Here is a 23,307-nt window from a genome sequence, read left to right as displayed (position 1 = left end):
CAATTTAAGGTATTCATTGTGTTTATTCATTGCCATTCACGTCTCGAAGTTCTCAGTGTGTATCTAAAATTGACAAAAGTCACTGATATTTTCATGAAAGAAACTGAAGATTGACGAATATTTTTTCTCGTTAATTTCAGCAAATATCCAGAAATCTGCTTAGTTAGGTAGAGTCACATTTTTTTAGTCACACCTGTATATTGGGCCATTGTATTCATAGTGAGCGATTGTAATAGCAATATTCACGGCTTGATGTTTCTGGTGAAGATAATTATGCTTAGATTTTTTTTATTTTGCTATGCTTCGAATTTTATTATTTTTTCCCTGTACACACTCTTGACTGTAGAAGCTGGCCGTGACTTGCAGACATGAACTTGAGCGCGACGTAGCGACGCAGTGCGAGTATCCTGCGCAGTGCCCCCCTCTGCGCGCGCTGCTAGCCAATATTGTAACGTTTAGTAAAGGCGTCTGGTTTAGGCTAACGATATTGTGTGCATTGCATCACATGACTCTCTGGAGGCTGCGGCTTCTTGTTCTTCCTCTGCTTCACCATTACGCAAATGGACTCGCACCTCTCGTTCTGTTTCGTTTTTATTGTCGCGTCGCCAGACAATATACTTTTTATTCTTGTTTCATCAAGATGATGTTAGAGTTCAATTGTTCGTGTTTCCAAGCTTTGAGATATATATATTTTTAGTTTATTGCTATGCCATGTTTGCTTCATTGCGAGTAAGTTTGCTGTCATTGCTGAAGCCTCAATTTAATCACAGTTAACGAAATTCGCCGATTAAGATCTATAGATTGTTTGTTGTGAGAGATTACTTCATTGTTGCTGCGTTCCTAGTACAAAGTGTTTTTTTCTAGTTTCAATGTTTTTATGCGTTTCATTCAAGCTTTACTGCATAGAAGTTTAAATTGTGCAAATGATAGGAAATTAAAGAATAAAGTAACGAGTTAACTTTTGCGAGAGCTACCAGCTAGTGGGAGGAATTTAATTGAGTTTAAGTGCGACAGCTCCCTAAAGGGTTTATTTGAACCAAGTTAAAGGATTCACTCGATTAACTGAAGAATGCCTTTCATTATTCCCCTTCAGTACGTGCTAATTTGCTCATTGTTTCAGAGAATAAATTCTTTCCATCACACAAAAAAAGCCTGCAAACTCGATTCTCTGTTCTAAAAGAATAATTTCAAACATAGAGATGAAAATTTTGAAAATTTACTGTTGTTAAATTATCATAGACTATAATATTCTCTATCGTAATTTGTCGTTACATATATTAGCATTCATATTCTACCAGGAAACCAGATCCTTACCTTCTGACATGTGACCTTAAAACCCAAAATTATTTTTACAATTTTTGATTGCCTTCTGAATTTACCATTTGATCCACGACGTTGATTTCCAAGCTGGAATGCGGCAAGAGGCTCAAGCCGCAGTAAAAACCTCTCACGGAACTTTGTTTGTCTTCTCCATTTAGAACAAGGCTATTCTGACTGATGTTTCTATATTAGAGAACTTGTTTCGTTTACTGTTTAACTGTTTGCTGTTTAATTTTCAGAGCTCAGCCTCGAGTCACAATTGATGTAAAAGTATCATATTAAGCAATGTATTTTTTTGCCGTGATGGATCAATGTATAATTTTTATTTATAACGTAAGGGCGTGATTCGGTAAAACATTGGGTTTCATGTGAGCAGTTGTGCAGTCGAGTTCTAATTTCAATGAGAAGCGTCGTTTTTTATTTTTCTCCGTTGCATTCCAAATTATGTTTGAGATGATTTATATAAAAATTATTTTGAATCAATAAAAAAATTGCCTAGAGGCTGTTATCTTTTAATAAGATTCAGTGCATACACAATTTTCCTCTCTGAAAAAAAAACATAAGTTGTGTTACTATTTAGCATACCGTATTCAAGCGCTACAAAAAAAGTAAGCTACACAACGAAAAACAAAGATTTGTGACCAGTCACACTCATTGTTTGTTCTTCCTATTTGTTTATAATCACAATGATGAAGCTCATAGGAAAACGCGACCCGAGCATCAGCAAGGTTGTCTTTGAATGAGGCCTGTGAAGTTGTGTGAGAGCCGAGAAAGGGAGTGTTAGCGGCAGTATCCTCTGATGCGATCAATACTCTTCCTCTGCTGCCGCTGCTGCTCTGACTGCAACCCACGTGTTCTCTGCCTCCCATGGTTTGGCTGGTCCCAACTTCACGGCTCTCACGCCCACTCAAAGACGCTACCTCTTCCTTCCGTACGATCCTGTTGAAAATTATCATGCCGTGGCCGACTTAGATAACTGATCGACGTTTATGAACTGTTTGCTGATGAAGATAACTGATCCACGTTTTAAGAACTGTTTGCGTATTATATTCGTATTATTAGAGCCTGATATCTGACTCTTTATTACCCGACTGTCATCAGCACACGGAAGTTGTGTTGTATTGTTATGTCGAAATTTCTTAGCTAGATCGCCGATGATGACTGAACAGGATCTAAGTTCTAGGCCTCTTTAGATCACTCTATTTATAAGGTGAAACGGTCCAATGAATTCGTGTCAACAATTCATTGCGAGATAACCTCGCGAAGTATATGCTTATGTAATTTTCTACTCTTATGTCATAATAGTTGATGAAATTACCGTTTTTAACATAGGCACTTGCTTATTTGCAGTCATTTCATTTGAACTGATCTATCAATTGAAATAAAAAATATAGAAGAATCGTATTATTTTGAAATAGAACCGGCAGCATGATCTCGAATTTAGACCGGTCGCTCATGTTGGACTCAAGATTGACAGCCGGCGTCTTGACACAACCGTTTAATTTCCAGAGCATCAAAAGCAACTGCAGTCAGTGAAGCTATTATACTGTATTGTCCCGCTTGTTTTTTTTTCGCACTTGTCTAAATGAAACCTTTGTCTGGCTGCGGAGCCGAGTTTACGACGTTTGTAAATAGCCTTGGACGATTTTCAAATTTAAAATATTGCTTTTCTTGTTTAAATTTGTCATTGTGCGGTAGGGTGGAGCAGAATTGAATTACGACTAGATTTTTTCTGTGGGGACTCTAATGTGAACCCTTTAATGCGTTTTCTAAACAATAATTTATAGAGTTGCCGTAAAGCCAGTGAAAATTGCGAAAAACCTATATTTTAGCGTCTTTTTTTACTTTCGGGTTAAATTTTGTGGGTTAACATGGATTATTGAGATGAAACTTCCGAATAAACATTTATCTAACAATCAATCAATAAATAAACAAAATATGATAGAAGTCGATTGATGCTAACGTTGTTAGATTAATAATGATTCTCATAGACATAATTACAGCGACGCGCGGTTGACCTTCCCTCTGGTTGATCGGAGGTTGTTGCGGGTGCCTATGTACTTGTGGGTGGCTGAAGGCTATTTTCTTGCACCCCATTATTGTCTTGAAGTGCTCTTTAGTGAGTGTATTACATATTTATTTATGTTCAGCCCCACAACTTACTCTCAACATCATGGCCTGTTGTCCTCTTGCTGAAACCAGCCGTACTAGGTATTGCTTGCATAATCGAATTGGAATATCATAACTATCTGATAACGAAATATTGATAGTCGCTGAACAAAATTAAGATTAAGTGCAATGCTAATAAGATAATAATGGAGTGCAATAGAATAATCTACCCCAACCACTGACACACACATCCCGAACACCCTCCGATCATCTTAAATCTAGCGAGGCCCTAATTTACCATTTAATAAAAATAGTTAGTACTTGTACTCACACCTTTGTCCATTGTTATTTTACAGCAAAGAGATTTGTAACTATTGAAACGAATTTAACGTCTTTGTGTACTATTTAGCTTTCAAAAAATTTATTTTTCAAGAACCCTCTTGAACCGCAGTCACAAAATCCCAACACTAGCTCTTTTTGTTTATAATAAATATGGTGGCCATCTCGCCAGGCTTGAAGTAACTCGACAGAAGCACGTCCTTGTTCCCTTCTGAAGCTTTTCCTTGTCAAAGAATGCGTCCAAAATCCTCTCAAAGTTTAGCTTCCTTCAGTGCACGCCCAAATCTCGTGTATAAGCCGCGAGCTTTGAGCCAGCTCCTGTTTCCAAAATAAATAGATTACATGGTGCAACGAGCTGTTGGGTCTATATGGTATAATTTTCCTTCGTAGTTCATCGTTCGATGAAACTGCGTTATTTTTGCGCATTCTATAGTTTTTTATGCCATCAACACATTATGACTAAAATTCTTATTTTTCGAGGAAAAATTATTCAGTTATTCGTTGATACCATTGCACTCGCCTGTAATTCAGTGGTTGGTCAGAGAAACCTGTTGGATATAATTAGTCAATGGGCGAGAAGTGAATGTAGTATGCTGGAAGCATGTGAGCACGAGCGTAGGGATCCTCAATTTTTTCTGAAATTAACAATCGTGTATTGTTCGTTCAGCATTGCCCGTTCACCTTCGGGGTACACTTTGATAATGGCTAAAAAATTCTCGAATCCTTCGGTGGGCCCGCTTTTCAGATTTGGAAAAATGTAACTATTTTCCCATAGGGTTATTTCAGAACTGCTTGAAAAATTGATACAATTAGATGTGGAAAATTGAATTATTCTTACATCTGCAATAGGTTTTTATTAGCATTTCCAAAGAGTAAGTATCTCCGACGCTCCCTGTATTTTGTCGATTTTTCTATGCCAGTTATTATTGAATGTAGAAAAATTTATCCGCATTCATAATTAAAAATATAAATTATACTACTGAAATGAGATCCGTGTAATTTTCGTTACAAATTTGATGGTGGAGTCTACAAGCAATCCTTGAGGTTTCTCATTTCATAAAGAAATGCACCGTACATCAGTTTTATCAGTTCGCTGAACTTTGCTTATCGCCGTAACATCGTAAATTGCCTTTCGGCTTGTGAGATGAAAATACTGCTTTAAACACTTACAATTGCTTCTGCAGTGGCGTAGAAAACAAAAAAAAACGTTTTAATGCAGATATTCGCGTATAACATTTCCATCGAATATGTCGTCAGAAGATGCTGAACGAACCCTCATTTTCCCTTGAACGAAGCAACATAACTGGCTGCATCAAATCAGAACAATGTTTGCTGACCGTTTTCTAATTAGTTCATTGTGTTCTCCTTATGTAATGACAACGCCTGGCAGTGATTTAACAGAAAGCACCGATCTTCATGACTTCGACACGGGCGTGTCGTATGGCTGAGAGCTATATACTACTGCAATATGAGATGCTGGTCCGAATTTCAGGCGTGCCGAAATGTGTTTGATAATTAGCACAATAATAATGCAACTCATCGAGATTACATCTAATTAAGTTTGCAAGCCTTCGTACGATTCCTTCGATAAATTTTAAAATTTGATGCGATGTCCCGATGTCCCGTATTGCGCCTTGCATTTATTTCCTATTTTTGTACCAATGACAACACCTTGAATTGGAAATGTTTCGTCAAGATAGAAAATTCTGTCAAGCGTATAGCTCAAGTTGAAAATTAGGCAATTGTGGCCGCCCTTGTCCTAATGATCAGCTGGCCCAAGTCAGGTTAGTTTGTGCTTTAGAGCACGTCACTCTGCCTACTAAGTATCGCTGTGTCATCGAAACCCTTCAGAGACTTAGCCAATATTTATTTTCCAGGCATGCTTATCCTCCTATAATCTATCTTTATTATAACTGGAATGATTGTATACTAGCCATGTTATTTTTTCAGAATCTTCATTATTCCAAGTACATACATGATATTCTTCGTTTCTTCCTAAATGCCTTTCAGAGAAAGTGTTTGTCTTAGAAAAAGCTTTATTTGGCATCAAGATTAATATTATTGTTTATATTAAAACATTAATATATTTTTTCTATTTGTTTCAGATGCCGTCCCGGGAACAAGTAAACAGAGCATTCCATGTGGTTCTCTGGATTTGCTTAAGTTGCTCAGGGATAGCTGGAAACGACGGCAAGAGCCAATGGCGCTGTTGCACAATTTTGTAGGACATGCAAGTGTTAACGCGTTGACGATAATTGTGTGATCTTTCCCTCTAATTTGAAAGACCCATTGTAGTTTGTATATTCAAGAATAAATCAGACTGCAATAAGTCGTGATACCTGCTTCGAAAATTAGAGCAAAGAATTGTGCGTTAAATTAATGCACAAATCGACTGAATGCACTCGTATTGATATGTTTTAATGAAGTGAATATGAAGTTTATAACGCTCTAATGGCGGTTCTTGTATCTGCAAGTAACCACTCCCCTCGTCTTCTGATGCCGTAACCACCAACTCCTCTGCTTCTCATCTCCTGTGTCAACTTGGCGGCAGCTCGACCTGAGCGTTCCCTGCTCGTTCACAAATACTTGACTTGGATTAGCTTTTGGTTTACAAGGAGCGCGCCTGTAGCAAACAAACGAAGGCTCAGTTTTCTTGTCAGCGCTTGAGAACGACCCGCATACATTCTACGTTTTCACGATTTACCAAAACACCTTGCTTCCTGTACGATATCCGGGTACACGTCCAGGCACGCAAATTTGTCACCAAATCAGGCATATGATGGCCACATGAAATATTTCTGGTACCTTAATGAGAATATAAGTAATTCTACCTGAAATCAGAACAAGCTAGTCAAATTACTACCTCGTTCAATTAATAGGCCCTGATGACCTGTTTCTAAAGTTTGGTGCAAATATATTTTTGTACACATTCACAGGGCTGCTTGTGAAAAAACACTCTCAGAAAATATATTAAGAAAAGCCAGGGCATTGCTCTTTAAATCCAGATAACCACTTTTGAGCACCGATTATTGAAATATCTACGTTTTATTTAACCTCGGGACGTGCGATTTTGTCATCAGCTATGAGTCAATGTTTTTCTCCTTCTCGAAATTGTGTTCGACATTAAAAAATATAGGCATGTAAATATTCCCAAGTGTGATAGCCCACTTTTGAGCTGCGTATCGATTGAAATTTAAATCGGAAATAAAATTTTATTGCTGGTCTGAATCTATGTACTACTTTGTTGATGGATATAGAAATACAATAATGAAGCCGCTTCAACAGAAAGTATTACACTTTAAAATATATATTTTTAAACATTGAAGCTGCCAGTTGTAAGCTACCATCTAATCTGCCTTTTCTTCTATAATGCAAATTTATAAATTTTTCAAGTGTGGTCATTGTGTCAATTTATGCTATTTTAAACAGACTAAAACGGGTGAAAAGTTGTCTGTAATGCAAATTTACAATTAAAGATAACTTAGTATAATCAAGTTAGTGACATTCATATAGATATTGCGTCATTTTACTTACGTTTTTCGCATCCACTATTTGATCGAAGGTTGACACTAAAGGTAAAGTAGTTTGTGAATCTAAAATATTTTTGGCCTGTGCAAGTTGCTTGGTAAGTATTTTTTTAAAGGTTATTCACTTTATAATAATGCTTTCAGTAGGTCTATAATTGGGTTTGTATCTTTACTAATATCTACAAATTTTAATTTTCAGAATAATCTGTACAATCGGTGAAATATTTAAAAAAACAATGGTGATGTAGGAAATGACGTGGCAGAAATAGATTGTGCCGTGCATTGTGTCCTGAAACCAAGACTCCTGTGAAGACAGTGCTGAAATGAATTGAATGATTTCTCGTGAGTCATCTGTGCTGAAATTCTTTTGATTCGACTCAATCGGTGATTGCAATTTCTGTTTTTCAAGTGCGAGTGCGAGACACGTTTTTCCCAAGATGCTTGTACTGATTAAAGATTCCTCTTCCATAACGATTTCTGCTCAGTAATTGATTGTCGCCTCCGGTAATCGCAATTGTCGGAAAATTAAATTAATTATGGAAAATTCGCCAGTGACGGATGAAACACATTTATGTCTATGTTCAGTGTTTGACCTAATGATTAGCGCCCTGAACTTCTAAAACACTAAAGGAATGACAAATTAACTCACCAGTTGAGTACCTAATTCCATTTAATCTACTATCTTACTTTCGTGGTATTCTTTTAAGAGCTCCCACCAAGATATAGCAAAGCTTCTTAATAAAGTTCCGTGTGATAAGATAGGATAATGAAAAGGTTTGATTGCGAATCCTAAAACTGTGTCGACTGCACTGCCCACGATTGTCCCGATCAAATATGAATGCAGAAAGTGTGGATTACTCCTACACCGATTTATGCTCCGCCCAATATAGTGAGTTCACTCACTTAGTCAATAGCATTAAAATATTCTGTGTTCTAAGTAGCAAGTGACCACTGATAACATCAGCTGCCGTGTAACTTTCACAACCGTCAGCACCATCTAAATACTTAACATTGTTTTGGTCACTCGTATACCAAAAATGTTGGTGTACATCAACTAAGTAATATTTCTTTCCTATAATACTGCTTCCTATTCCTCTTGCTGCCTCATAATATCCTTTTGATCTTTAAGGATTTTATTGATGACAACGCTGGATAACCTGCGTATTGATTGCTTCTTTTAGCTGCTCAATTCTTCTCGCCTTTCCGAAGTATAATCTGTACTTTGAGCTCCTGGAAAGATTCCCGCCTGCTGTGGTCTTTTTTGTAGTGACTGATATGCTGTACGCTGACACATACGATTTAGATCCTGTTCTGTGATACATGCTCGTGTGTTCATTGTGAGTTGACACTGAAATTTTCGAAACTTGTGCATATATTATTTGGCTGTGAGAGAAATTCAGGACATAAAGTTTCACTGAAATTCAAGTGATTATTGTAGAGAAAATATTTGGTTGAATATCTGTGCTACTTGCAGTAACATTTTCATCTTATATATACTCAAAGATTGTGTCTGCGATCATCAATGAAATTCAGCCACGCTACTTCAGTCGTGGGAGAAGATATATTGTAAGCCGCGTTTCTCTATTGTGTTTCTTCACCTCAATCCTTTTCAATGCTTTTTCTAAACGTCTAAACTACATTGATGAACAAGTAATCCTCGTAAAGTGATTGTGTTGCAGATTTTAAAGTAGTAGAGCGCTGACGGAACATTGTGTCGTGCTGGATTTGCCTCTATAAGTGTGCGCGTTAGCATCCTTCACCCCGCATGTCTTCGCCCAATGGTCACAATAGTCACAGCGGCCAACATTGCAGAAGCCGTAATAAAGCCTGGTCTAACAGCATCCCAGCTAAGATGTCCTCTGTATCCAATAACCTACAATTCTACACAGTCGAGATAGGAGACACTCGATTCACGATCCTGCGGCGCTACAGCAGCCTCAAGCCCATCGGCTCCGGCGCCCAGGGTATAGTTTGGTGAGTTCAATAATTAGTAATATATTTCAAAATTTAAAACATATACAATAGGTTTTTTCTTTCGATTGTAATTATTAATGAAGGCAAATGAGCTTTTTCCGTGAGAGGCTTGTCATTGATTTAGTATTACTTGTATTTTATCCTAAATTTCGGAGTGGCACAGGCTCTATGCCACAAAATTTGACCGTTCATCAGTCGCACTCTCCCTTAGGCACCCGCGTGTGGTTTAATGTTAAAAATAATAATGAAGTTAGATAAGAATTTAGCCTCTCATTCTGAGATCTCAGATTAAGTCACAAGTAGTATCAGTGAATTGTCGAAGTTTCAATCCTAATCTTACTCTATTTTCTTTTTCACTTATATTTTAGTTATTAATTGGCATTTCAAATAATATGCGTTGAGTGTGATTCCATTCAATGTAATGATTGATGTTGGGTATTTTACCATCCATACTCATGGTTTTTTATGTGGATTTAGTAGATTGAAGGATATGGTTTTAAACACCCCAGCATGAGCGAATAATTATTTGTCGTAGCACTGCTTTTCAGTAGCTTCTAGCGAAGGCACATTATTAATGCAAATGGTTCATGTGAACGCTGAAGATTATACTTTCAATTTCGTCATTAATTGTTGATAATTGTTCATCGTTTTTATGGAGCCTTATAAGCGAATTTAAAATTGGTAGTCTTTTTCGTGTTAACCAACACTCAAGCACTTTTTATACCAATGGAAAATCCAATTCAATTACTTTTGAATCTCTTCCATGACCAACTTTCTGCAGCTATCGCTGTGCATAGATAACTTGTGTTGTCTATTTTTCATCGAACTATCTTGTTTTACATCAGTTATGTATTCGCTTGAACTGAATTTTTTCTAGGGGCTTATCACGCATAGTTAGTTTACTGCGCTTGATAATAACGTCTTAGCAAACCGATTGAATCTTGCTTTCAATCTATCCGAATCTTTGTTGTCGGAATAAATTGATAAACATTCTACTAATTAACATTCATAGGTACAGATTAATTTGTATTTTAATCATAGTCGATTACATTTTTTGTGGTATTTTTATTTCAGTGCGGCGTATGACTCCATTACCAAGCAGAATGTTGCCATCAAGAAACTATCGCGGCCGTTTCAAAACGTGACGCATGCAAAAAGAGCCTACAGAGAATTCAAACTCATGAAACTCGTCAATCATAAAAATGTAAGTTCCCAAATTTATTTTCATCCACTGTTGGCAGCTTTTCTACACAAGGAAAGCATCTGGAGCTTATCATTTCAGTTTATTTTTTTACAGTGAAATGCAGACTCCGTTGTCGATTTGACAATTTTTCATACTTCCGATGCTGAATTGTTTTTATATCTTCACACTTTTATTATAACTATTTTAATGTCTGATCTAATTTTTTTACTTTCTGACCAGCGACGTAAATACAATCTTTTGCATTTATGTTGAAGATTTTATGGTCCTCTGACTGCGAGCGCTTCTGAAATTGTAAAGCGATTTTTATTTTCCTCTAATTATAGATCATCGTGTAGTGCTCATAATTTTCGGAATGATTATTACTTTTAAAAATAACTTTCAATGATTCTTACTTTGTTGGTTTCGTTTATCATTCCTGTCTTTGTGCTGATGTAAAATAAATTCACAGCGTTGAAAAGTTTATCTCGTTTATGCAGATTGTTAGTTTGCCACACGATTCTAAAATTTTCGATCACAGGAGTGATGATTTTACTTAAGGATAAATATATTAGTATGCAAATGAGCTTGTTTTGTTACTCACCGCAGTCATTCGTTCGAGTTAATTAATTTAACTCGAACTATACTATAGAATAGAATAGAAGTGTCGGCGTTGAAGAAATAGGCCCATGGCCTGTTATATACTATATAATTATATACCGGTACCTACTATAATTACTGTTATATAATTATACTACCGGTATTAATTATACTGTTTATACTGTAGTTATACTGTTATATACTATAATTAACTTAATAATATACTTAACTATAATATTAAGTTAAGTTAAATTCTGTGCAGATAATTGGTTTGTTCAACGCGTTCACACCGCAACGTAGTTTAGAAGAGTTCCAGGACGTGTACCTTGTCATGGAACTCATGGACGCCAACCTCTGCCAAGTCATTCAAATGGACTTGGATCATGAAAGGATGAGCTATTTATTATATCAGATGCTCTGTGGCATCAAACATTTGCACTCAGCCGGCATCATCCACAGAGTAAGTTTTAATTGCATTAACATCACACGAAGGGTTAGTTGTAATTGCATTCAGCCGATGTGACCATCAGCGTGAATTATATACTTACTCGAGTCATGAGGATATTAGATGAGCATCATCAAAATTGACCATTTGCTTATATTCAGTCAGTATAATTCATTAAAGGTGTTATATTTTGGTTCACTGGTTCATCAAGTTAATAGGTTAAACCACCTTTATCCAACGATGATGTATACGAGAATTGAGGGAATCGAGTAAAGATTCTAAAATTTTATGTTCCGCAATAAATCTTGTTTCATTATAAATCTTGTTTCATTATAAATCTTGTTTCATTATACGCTGTGGTCACTATACCTTGATTTATTAATCTAGCTTTTATTTTAGGCTGTCTTCCAAAATTTCATTCCATAAATTCAGCTATCATTTCCTTCATTTATTTCTGTCTTGGATTATTTCATCTTTTATTATACTTCTTGGCAGGATTTAAAACCAAGTAACATAGTGGTTAAGTCAGACTGCACCCTGAAAATTCTGGACTTTGGCCTGGCGAGGACGGCCGGCACGACCTTCATGATGACGCCATACGTCGTCACCAGATACTACAGAGCTCCTGAGGCGAGTTCTATAGTTTCATATCATTGAGTATTTGATTTGGTGATTGAGTATCTTTAAGATATTCTCTAGTTTTGAGTTTCTGTTGAGTAGTTTCTGGACGTGATGAACTCCGTTTGGTTATTCACAGACTCAACAAAGCATTTTATTGAATTTTTTTTCTAATTTCTCTTGTCAAGTTTTTCTAATTTTCTTTCTTTCAAAAAGCAATCCAAAGTTGATTTTCGACTTTTTGTACAGGTTATCTTGGGCATGGGCTACACAGATAATGTTGACATCTGGTCTGTTGGCTGCATCATGGGCGAAATGATCAGAGGAGGCGTGCTCTTCCCGGGCACAGATCACATCGATCAGTGGAATAAGATCATCGGTGAGATATTTTTATCATTTGTGAGGTATTTTATCATTGGCGAGGTATTTTATCATTGGCGAGGTATTTTATCATTGGTGAGGTATTTTACCATTGGTGAGGTATTTTATCATTGGCGAGGTATTTTATCATTGGTGAGGTATTTTACCATTGGTGAGGTATTTTATCATTGGCGAGGTATTTTACCATTGGCGAGGTATTTTATCATTGGCGAGGTATTTTATAATTTGTGAGGTATTTTATCATTGGCGAGGTATTTTATAATTTGTGAGGTATCATTTGTGAGGTATTTTATCATTTGTGAGGTATTTTATCATTGGCGAGGTATTTTATCATTTGTGAGGTATTTTATCATTTGTGAGGTATTTCATCATTGGCGAGGTATTTTATCATTTGTGAGGTATTTTAGCATTGGTGAGGTATTTCCATCATCTGATTGTTTTTGTATAGATGCAAAGCGTGTTCGAATAACAAAGTTGTCAACTTAACATCACATTTTGAACGGTGTTTTTTATAGTATATTGGAGGACGCTTTATGATGGAAAGGGCTGTTAATTTTACTAAGACCGCTAACAATTGTTGGTCATGGTTCCCTAACTAAGGTAATTACTCTTGTTAACGTATATAATAATTAACGTTCTTTTCGTTCTAACCAATGTTCGTATTTCCAGAGCAATTGGGCACTCCTGCGCATGAATTCATGCAGCGCTTGCAGCCCACAGTGCGCAACTACGTGGAGAATAGACCACGATGCTCGGGTTATAGTTTTGAACGGCTCTTCCCAGACGTTCTCTTCCCGTCCGAGTCCACTGATCATAATAGACTCAAAGGTGAATGTTACTACGACCCACGCGATTACTTCTACCGGTGCGAGCCCTCTCACTATTATCGAATTAAAGGTAGGTAGGATACGTCCTCTTGGTGGTCATTGTTCCTCCTTCTAACTGCGTGACATTCGCGCCTAACAACAAGCTCACGCCGCGTTACTGCCGTAACAAAACAACCATAGTGTGTTTGTGTGTCGTTAGTCCTGTAACGTATCTGGTCTCAGCTGTAACCCATCCCGTTCCAATTGTGACGTTTCCACTCTCATGTGACATGTCCACTTCCATGTGACGTGTCCACTCCCATGTGACGTGTCCACTCCCATGTGACTTGTCCAATCTCCCTTGTGACGCGTCCAATGTCAGTTGTGACGCATCCAATCTCTATTGTATTGTGACGCATCCAATCTCTATTGTATTGTGACGTGTCCAATTTCATTCGTGATGTGCTCTAACTCTAAAGTTCGATACCGAAGCATCTACTGAAATGCTGAGTTTGTGTGAATTTTTTCCTCTAAATAACTTATATTGCGGTGTGATTTTCTCCATCCGACCTTCATGTGATTAGACGTCAGATTTTGAGTGTGCTATGCTGGTGTTGTCATCGTGGAGAGCCGGCTTATTACCTTGATACACTTACCTCTGTATATCTTGATCAAATATGGTTTTTCAAGTGAATATGTCACTTATAATTTATGTTCAAACCTTTTCCGTTAATTAATTTGTTAAACGACGTTAATTTGTCATCCGTTCGTTATTCTGTTTTATTCTTTCTCTTCGACATTGATCAAGAAATGTGCAGCTCTTCTTGAACAGGGTTAATTAATTGTTGCACAATTTCTATCTTTTTTAATTATTTTGTGACTATGGGTAGTGGAATTTTTTTATGAAATAAAGAAACTTCAATAAGTTAAAAAAACAATGGTAATTAGCATGTAGTTTTGAAGCCTGTTTTTTCATTTACTGTCACGATAATTTTGTGATTTGATTCACCTTTCCTAAAATCGATTTTGATTACAATTTTCCTCGTCAGTTTTCAAATATAGTGTGTAGTCTATAAAAACGTCAATTTCATCAGGTCTATAAAAACGTTAATTCAGTACGTAAATGTAAATTCAACAATATATGACGTGTAATTTTAAAATTGTTTATATAAACCGACATTTATTTTGGGACGGAATTTACTCCTATATTTTTACGTTGCAGCAAGTCAAGCCCGAGATCTGCTCTCTCGCATGCTGGTCATCGATCCTGAGCGCAGAACGAGCGTCGATGAAGCGCTCATGCATCCCTACATCAATATTTGGTTCGACGAATCCGAAGTGCACGCAGTGAGTATTGAGAGCTCAGCTGAACTTTTTCAGTTTCAATTTTTATATTATTGTTCATTAAATCAGCCTTCTTGAGGTTTTCAGTTCGATTAGTCTATTAGAGGCCTAGAGAAAATAGTTTTAAGCACAAACAGATGTTAAGATGTTGAATTATTTGTCAGAAACTGTTTCTTTCATGCTGCTTTCGACCTAACTGCAGGTCGATTGCCTGTGCAATGCTCTTACAAGTTCTCATTTGCCAGAAGAAGTATTTTCGAGTTGAGGAAATATCTTTCAAACTAATTAAAATTACATCAATTTTCAGCCAGCACCTGGGCCTTACGACCACAGTGTGGACGAGCGTGAACACACAGTAGAACAGTGGAAGGAACTTATCTACGAGGAGGTCATGGAGTACGAGACACAACGCAACTCCCTCAACGCTGCAGGAGTTCTCTCGCCTCCACCTGGCGCTCAACAGGCTTCTGTTGGTAATGCACAACAGGCGGAGCAGTCTGTGTTGCAACAGCAACAGCATCAGTGCCAACCTCACCACCATGGTCAGCACAGGTCGTCATCTTCTGCGTCGACGTCGGGGAGCACAAGCCAAAGTAACGCGTCCGCCGTCAACTCGTCGCCTGGTGCAGGCAATGCGACGGTGGGAGGCGCGGGCGCTACAGTCGATCAGGACAATATAGATTCTCATCGTCCTAACCATAGATAGGGATAATATTATAGCTCGGACACTTACATACGCCACACTTCATGATTTCTTTAGGACCTTTTTATTATTAATACTATGGCTACGTAGAATTACAGCGGGGTAAAGTGTTCATTTGTCTCGGAGTCTGCCAAATTCAGTATAATTTATTGGTCCAATAATTGTTTGAGCCGACCATCTCGTTTACTTGAATGTGAAGTCAGTGGTTCCTTCTTCCTTTATACGACTGCCTAGACTCGAGGAGTTGCGAGCATTAAAAAAAAACGGTCTGTGCAATTTCCTGCTCTACCAAAAATGAAGTTCTTGTTTCTTTGCCAAAATGTTTATCGTTCTTACGTTCAGCGTGGGTTCATCATCAATGGAAAAAAACTTTAGTTGTTTATTATTATGCAATGTGATTTTTGAAATGCGTTATTTATTTGATGTAGCTAATTCGTGATTAATTGCTTAGAGTTGCATGTATTGTTATTATTGTTGACGGCTCTTGACTAGACAATTACTCAAAATAGGGACTACGATTGATTGAATAATTGCAAAGAACTTGATGAGTGTTGAACAGGATGTACTTATTTTTGATTGATTTACTGCTCGCGATTGATAACAATGGCGAGAAAAAAAAGTTGCCATAATTCGTCAGGAGAAGAAGGCTCCCTTAGTTTTGCTCAGCTTACCGTGATTAATAGTTGCAGGAGTTAAGGTTTCCGTGTTGAACAGTTTTCGTTCAAGTATCACCATCAATGACGGGTCATTGATGTTGAAACTTGTTTTAATTTTTTATGATATGCAAGTCTGTAAGCTTGCACAACCATTGTTCAGCTGCTCGTGAAACATTTAGCGTCCCATACTCGTTGCCGAGTTTATTTACCACATGATTGTGACGTGATTTTTAACCTGCCGCCTTCCCGATGCATAACTGAATTCGAACAAAGTAAGAGCCACCTACAACGCTGTTAAATATATGCGATAAGGTTATGGCTGCATTTCGGCATCGTGATGGACAAATAAGTAATGCTTTCATGTACTAACAAGGGGGTAGTTCATTAAATTTTAGAGAAACTTTGAATGGTCACTGGAGCATTGACCTAATGATATACATTTCTCGTGCTTATTCACGCGTGTATTCCAGTTACGATGTAGTCAAATTTCTTGTCGCTTCTTGCTCATCAAGCTAGCCACCTATTTTATACAATGGATTGTAGGCGTAGATTTGTAGGACTGAAGTTTCACTGCAGGTTTTGATCTATTCCATTACTGTGGGAGGCATAAATAAATTGTGTTTATAGATGGTAAATATACGTGCACTCCTACTGCTACAATGAAATTTTGGAGATAAATAACCAGCCGTAGGATACTCTCACTTTGTTTGAATTTCAGCATTGTCGACTGGCAAGTCCTAAGTGACATACATGATGAGACACGGCCCTATTTGTATATAATGAACGATTCACCAATAAATCTTGTTTAGATCCAACAGATTTTATTACGGTGCGCATGTATTTCTCTTATAAAAACGTTGCACTGAAATAAATGATGTAGCGTCGAAGGTGACATATTAGATTACGTTGTACACTTAAGATTTATTAAAAATAGAAGGCTCGAGTTCTCGGCTGTCATTACATATAAAAGATTTTAGTCTAGTAGCTTATAGGTCACAAAATACTGCCGTAATATATTTTTGTGAATATTTGAAATTGGTGAACACGTGCACTCCGACGTCGTGCAGTTTATGCTGAGCTAATCGTATAATGAAACGTGACAAGTTTATGCCCCATCTTTGTATGTGGCACAGAAAACGACATCGCAGGTATTACACTGGACGCAGATGCGTACAATGATACTCGAGAAAATGACCACGTGCTATAATACAAAATTTATCTTAGTCTGTTTGCTCGCAAAAAATAAGGTACATGATGTTTTTCGATAAGGTCGAGAGTGGGTAAAAGTAGCCTGATTAAAAGCACTTCATGATTTCACAAAATGCAACTAATTGAATAGGTCTAGAACTTATGATCGTTTGATATTATGGCAGCATATACTGCCACAATGAGCTTAGACAAGATTTCAGTGCGTAGTAAGATTGGAAAGAATTGCACTTGACTGCGACAAACACCGAAATTGTGCTTGATAAAAAAAACGCAGAACTCCTCAGATGTTAGGTTTAAAGGCCCTGAATTTTCATCGGATCACAGGCAACCTAAAAATAGACCTATATATCAATTTAGATATATATACGCAAGGCTTCATTGCACGCTTCAACTTATTCGCGCGTCGCGAGTCTGCCATTGAAAAACTTATGCACGTTACATTCATTAGACATGATTATAAAGCGTACAGACGTCTGTAGCAACAGAAAAATATTAGATTGACTAGAAATTCTGAATAACTAGTCAACATTCAATCAATTGTCAATGTAGAAGAAAATCTGACAACTTCTTGTAATAGATGAAGAAAACAAAAAAAAATAGCATTTCCAATGTCTTTTGGAAAAGGCAAGATAAACATGAAAAACTGCCATTTCTGCAGTGCTTCGTGACTAGCTACATCACATATACATGAAACATTGTTTCTGCCTTTCAATGCTTCAAAAACTGATTCTAAAGTAACTTTGATCAGCGAACCTCGCCAACACTTCAGTCATTACCGGCATGTTTTGAACTCATTACTGTGATAAACATATAAAAATTATAGTCGAGACAATTAAATGTGACAAAAATTAATAATTAATGTTAATTAAAACAGAGATAACATTGCTCTGGGAGATAACAGTATAAAAAAATTAAGGATTATTTCAAAATAATTTGACTAAATCTAAAAATATTTGAGGCCACCAGAACACTCGATGAGTATCCAATTTATTAAATTAGTCAGACCGCAACTTAATCATCTTACTTAAATTAATTGCGACGGAATTGGCACAAAATATTTATATATTTAAAAAGACCAAGCATTCAATCTTCAATGTGGTGAATTGCTGAAGTTGAAATGCGTGAGATAACTATTTTAAATAATTATGCATTTTAAAGCAAAACATGAATTAGCAAAAGATAGTTCATAGCTCAAACAGATTAGAAAATACAACCAAGCTAATTTCGGAGACGAAAATCACATGCTTGTGAACCATTTATCAGCTCCGGAATAGAAAAAAAATTGAATGCCCGAATGTTAAAAATATAAACAATGCCTTGTGGCCATTATACCTCAATATAAATACCGCATCAAACCAAAACGAAAATAATTGGTAAGCAAGTTACCAAGACTATGAACGAGTTCAGATAATTGAATACTAACGGTCAAAGATACTTCTATCTCACTAGATTCTTTAGAGAAACGTGTGGAAGACCTTCACCAATCACGCAGTAGTCGCTTCCTCAGCGATGAGTTACCAAATTCTATACACAGGAAGACTGCGTGATAAAATGCATTGGATTCATTAGAAAAAGAAAACGTATCACGAGTTACAAATGTCAGCTCTTCCATAAAACCCAGCATTTTTAGAGAGTGCTACCACTCTAATGTTAGGAGCGTAAAATTTATGCTAATATTTTCCAAACTTTTCAATTATTCTGTTTTCAACGAGGTAATCTCGATAATAAGCACCACATACTTAATAAATAATGCATGAGAAGGGAAAATCTCACGCAAGTCTCGCTCCATTCTCGTGGTGATGGCTTTGATGCATGACGCCCAAAGGGTCAACTGAATCGAGAAGACCAGCACGTTCTTCAAGTGCGGCAACAGTATCGTCGTTCCTTTCATATAGGCTGTCGTAGACAGGATTCTTGAAATTCCCCGCAGTACCATTGCCATTTTGTTTCTGAAATGCAATGCAGTGATATTGATTTCCTGGTTTGATGGTCGGCCAATGGGTATTATGAAATGAAGTTGGGATGAGTGGTTTTCAATCATATGGGTAAATTAATACATCATACACACGTGAAAATGATAACGTGCATCGGATGTGGTCTGAGGTAAGCCGTTTAGATAATCATTTTAAAATAGGAATTAGAGAGGAATCCAAATCATATATTTAGAACAAGCAGTGACGCCGAGTTCACTTCTTACCGCATCCTGCAAAGTAAAGACGGGCTCGTCGTCGTGGTGAGCGCCCTGAGCCATGAAGATCGGATTGGTGAGCTCAACAGTGCCGGCCGCGCTCGTGTCTTCCAGCCTGACGTGTTCAATTCCACGTCGACTGCGTCGGCACTTCCACCACACTCCCAGCAGCAGCACCGACAACAGCAGCAACAACTGAGAACGACAAATTTGTCTCTAAACGAGTCACCTGAACAATTAGAGCGTAGTCTTACATGGGGAATAGAGATTCAGAGAGTATTCGAGAAATAAAGTTCCATTTTACAGGCCATTATTATCATTTCACTAGCCGGAGGTGGAAAAGTTCCAAAGTAGAGAAGGGCAAAAGCTACATGACCAATCAACGTTTCTATGCTGTCAGGCTTTTTAAAGGTGTAAAATAGTAAATGTTGTCGGACATGAAACACTAGTCTCCTAAAGAATGCATTAATATTATGACACCAAATAGAATTTTTCTCTTACTGTTATTATGGTAGAGACCACAGCTGCTGTATAGTGACTTTCACGCCACTTTGTCATGAATACTTTGTCCAAAGACTGACTGGAAGTCTCACATCGCAAACCATAGAAGCCAATTGGGCACCTGAAAGATAATTCAAAAATTGTCAAATTTTTTAAACTAATGCCAAACGAGCAGTACAATAACGGAAAAAAGAATAGAAAGTTATTTAGTAAAAACAAATCAAAGGACACATCAATATGCAAATCAAATTAAATAAGGAATCTCAGTGTAGTTAATAAGTCCCAGTTCTACCGGTGACATAATATTGGTGCCGTGACTCACAAGCACTCCGGGGCAAGCGATGGGTCTGGATTCATGATGCAAGTGCCACCATTGAAGCAGCGAGATCTACATGACCGACGTACGCTGCAGTCTTCACCAACCCATTCGTCGGGGCAGCGACACTTGCCGTTTCCGAATTCAACCTGCATGACAACGATTTGTTATAAAAATATAGAGTTTCAGGAATGTGGCACAGGCAATGCTTGAGGAAGTCAGGCGCTGCGTTTTTTTCTCGATCTGTGATCGATCGTGAATATGAACTATACAAATTCCTCTTTTCCACTTTCATTTTGTTTTCGATTTTCCAAGGGAATCTATGCTATTTCAAGTATTGCAATCATACTTACTTAGTTAGGTAATATTGAAATAAAAATATTTAAGACACGGTAATGTAAAGTTTTTCACACACCTTGCACCAGCCGCCATGTTTGCAGAAGATTCCAGCGCACAAATTCTCGCCGCTGCCTGATCGTTCCTCACACCTGTCACCGGCGTAGCCCACAGGGCATTGGCACTCTCCCTGTAACAGACACACAGCCTTATTTGGGAATATAAAAACATGTACGCACCACAACCTAGAATGTTGATCATGAGATTACGATGCTCTGCTGCAGCAAACTAAAATATGATAATGTCTTCTGCAGCTTACACTCAATTTTCAATGCATATGAATGTCACTAAATAGATCGATGAATCGCATCAATCACATAAAAGGAAATGAACAAACTCGCAGTGATTTTAAACTTCTGTCATCAGAAGTTACGTGGTTTCACTTTTTAGCGCATTTTCTCATTTATGGAAAAAAAGACGCTATTGTGTTCGCCATGTCCGTCAGTCCGTCTGTCTGTCTGTCCGTTCGTGACTTCACGTTTTCGTCGACGAGAAAATGCGCTCTCTGTCACTCACTGCAGTGAGTACTGAGTTATATTTTTTTCAATTACGCTTAAAGAATTGTTGGCCGATGAAAGTTTCAGATAATTAAGATCTACCAATATTAATGCAGTTGAACGAAACGGAGAAATACGCTAGGAACAACAGAAAAGAACGCCTTACCGTTGAGAACCTTTAATGCGATGAATTTGAGAGTCTATAGAAAATGAGATCACAAAATTAATTAGTGCTTGAAAAATGGTCTTATATTAACAAACAAATAAATAATCAAATCTGCATTGATTTATAATTTTGTCCATACTTAATCGTTAATAATCGCTTATTATGGGCTTCATAATAAACGCCGATTATTCACACATTCCTAGAATTTAAAGATATAAGAAAGAAAATAACACGAGATCGACTAAAGCAAGAGTTGCCCGATTTACAAATAACAAAATAGGCGTGAGGATTAATTTACGGCTTAGAGATGAATCTGAAAACAAAAATTTTTTGCGGGAAAAACATGATTAGGAATACGAGCAACAAATTTTATGACCCTGAATAACTTTTTAGCAGAATGTATGCTTATCAAACGAGAAATAACTATTGATGAAACATATTTATGGAGAATCATTAACTACTTCACAAGCGACAAACTTGTGTTCAAACGTATTAATGGCTATATATTCAGTGGTTCAATTGTTTTAAACTTTTGTTCAAAAATTTTTACTGAATTAATTTCTTTATAAGTGATAAGCTTACGAAGCATGTCTGCGATAAAAAAAAATCTTCACAAATCATCAGACCACTTGACTTCTAAGGTTACTTCAACCCAAGAAAAAAAGGCACAAGCTTTTATTTACGCGAATATTCATGCCTTTTTTTACTTTTAAGGGGCTTTATTCATTAGAAAACGACGGGTTTGCACAAACAATATTCGTGAAAACTCGTCGCTCGCTAGATTCTAAGAGTATGAACAGCACGTGCACAACCATTAAATGGTTTAGTAATATTTCTACTACTATTTAGGAGCTTTTATATGCATAAAAATAAGGTTTGTACGGACAATATTCGTTGTTGCCGGAAGGCATCTGACCTTTTATCACTCAACCAGTCTGTGTTTTAATTCATTATTTTTCAGTAACGTCTACTCAATTTAATTATTTTCATTTTGATTCAGAGTAATTTTTGCACAACTAACGACAGTCGCGTTCCATTCAGTTCCGTCATTTAGTAACTAGCAGCCACTGGCATTCCGTGTATTTGTGTTTAGTCTGGAAGTGCAAACCTTTGTAAGTCTGCTCTCCAAAATCGGAACAATTTTGTTACTTCGGTTGTCATTTATCAGATCAATAGTAATTTCTGTTTAACTGTTAGTGGCCTTGCTCATTATGCACTTCACTGCTGTTTATGTTTCTGTGATTATGCTTGTGGTATATTATATCCAAATTTATTCTGATCATTTGAATAATTTTCTTGTGTGACTTAATTGATTATTTCTTGGCTGACGGTCACTGGTTTAAATGCATAATAAATAGTATTTTAGATTAAATTCTGGCATTGGTTAAGATATTGAATTATTTTGCTTGTGAATTCACTATTTAGCACAAGGGTTATTTATGTTCCATTTATTTTTCGTGCAGTGTCACTCAAGTCACTTAGTCCTACCCTGTGCTCCCTATAAACTAAGGTTTTGGCCTAGAACAGCCAACAGTTCTCATAACCCTTATCAGTGGAACTACCAGTTACAGTTAAAGCCACTGATCGATGCCACACTCTTCACTTGTTTCATTTGTTTTGCTCTTCTATCCATAAATATACTTTTAATAGAAAATTCTTTCATTTAGAGTCTACACAAGATTAATAGCTTGATTAGCTTCCACTGTTTAACTCTGAAGTGGACAACGGGTTTGTCCCACCCGCTAGCTCGGTAACATCGTGAAAATTCGTCGCTCGCTAGATTCTAAGAGTATGAACAGCACGTGCACAACCATTAAATGATTTATTAATATTTCTACTACTCTTAACTCACGCCGGTGTGCGTTCTGTGGCAAGTGCCGCCGTTCTCGCAGTGCACTCCGTTACAGTCGCTGACGGTGGCGAACGAAACGTTTCGTTCGCAGCGGTCGCCAATGTAGCCCCAGAAGCACGAGCACGCAGGTCGACCGTCCAACTGCAGGTTGCAGTTACCCTACAAGAAAAAAGCAAGAAT

At 37.2% G+C, this 23,307-nt stretch overlaps 2 protein-coding genes across 2 annotated transcripts in view; one reads left to right on the top strand and one right to left on the bottom strand.

Annotated features, from left to right (window-relative positions):
* Positions 1 to 7,462: 7,462 nt before the first annotated feature.
* LOC108675035 (stress-activated protein kinase JNK) lies at positions 7,463 to 16,945 on the top strand. The gene is made up of 8 exons (XM_018163021.2): positions 7,463 to 9,269; positions 10,344 to 10,473; positions 11,312 to 11,509; positions 11,990 to 12,124; positions 12,362 to 12,491; positions 13,163 to 13,321; positions 14,522 to 14,646; positions 14,951 to 16,945. The coding sequence occupies exons 1-8, from the start codon at positions 9,061 to 9,063 to the stop codon at positions 15,347 to 15,349; spliced, it is 1,485 nt and encodes a 494-aa protein (XP_018018510.1). The 5' UTR covers positions 7,463 to 9,060; the 3' UTR covers positions 15,350 to 16,945.
* Positions 16,909 to 23,307, bottom strand: part of LOC108675032 (low-density lipoprotein receptor-related protein 1) — an 83,631-nt gene continuing 77,232 nt past the window's right edge. Inside the window, exons 81-86 of the mRNA XM_047883378.1 lie at positions 23,128 to 23,286; positions 20,632 to 20,742; positions 20,223 to 20,365; positions 19,901 to 20,021; positions 19,409 to 19,594; positions 16,909 to 19,160 (exon numbers count right to left, since the gene is read on the bottom strand). Of these exons, the coding sequence (XP_047739334.1) occupies positions 18,981 to 19,160; positions 19,409 to 19,594; positions 19,901 to 20,021; positions 20,223 to 20,365; positions 20,632 to 20,742; positions 23,128 to 23,286 (900 nt within the window). The 3' untranslated portion in view covers positions 16,909 to 18,980. The remainder of the gene's footprint in view (positions 19,161 to 19,408; positions 19,595 to 19,900; positions 20,022 to 20,222; positions 20,366 to 20,631; positions 20,743 to 23,127; positions 23,287 to 23,307) is intronic.

Source organism: Hyalella azteca, unplaced genomic scaffold (genome assembly GCF_000764305.2).
Source record: "Hyalella azteca isolate HAZT.00-mixed unplaced genomic scaffold, Hazt_2.0.2 contig12774, whole genome shotgun sequence".
NCBI lineage: Eukaryota > Metazoa > Arthropoda > Malacostraca > Amphipoda > Hyalellidae > Hyalella > Hyalella azteca.
Note: the sequence above shows the minus strand (reverse complement) of the source record. Positions and strands in the feature narration are given on the sequence as shown.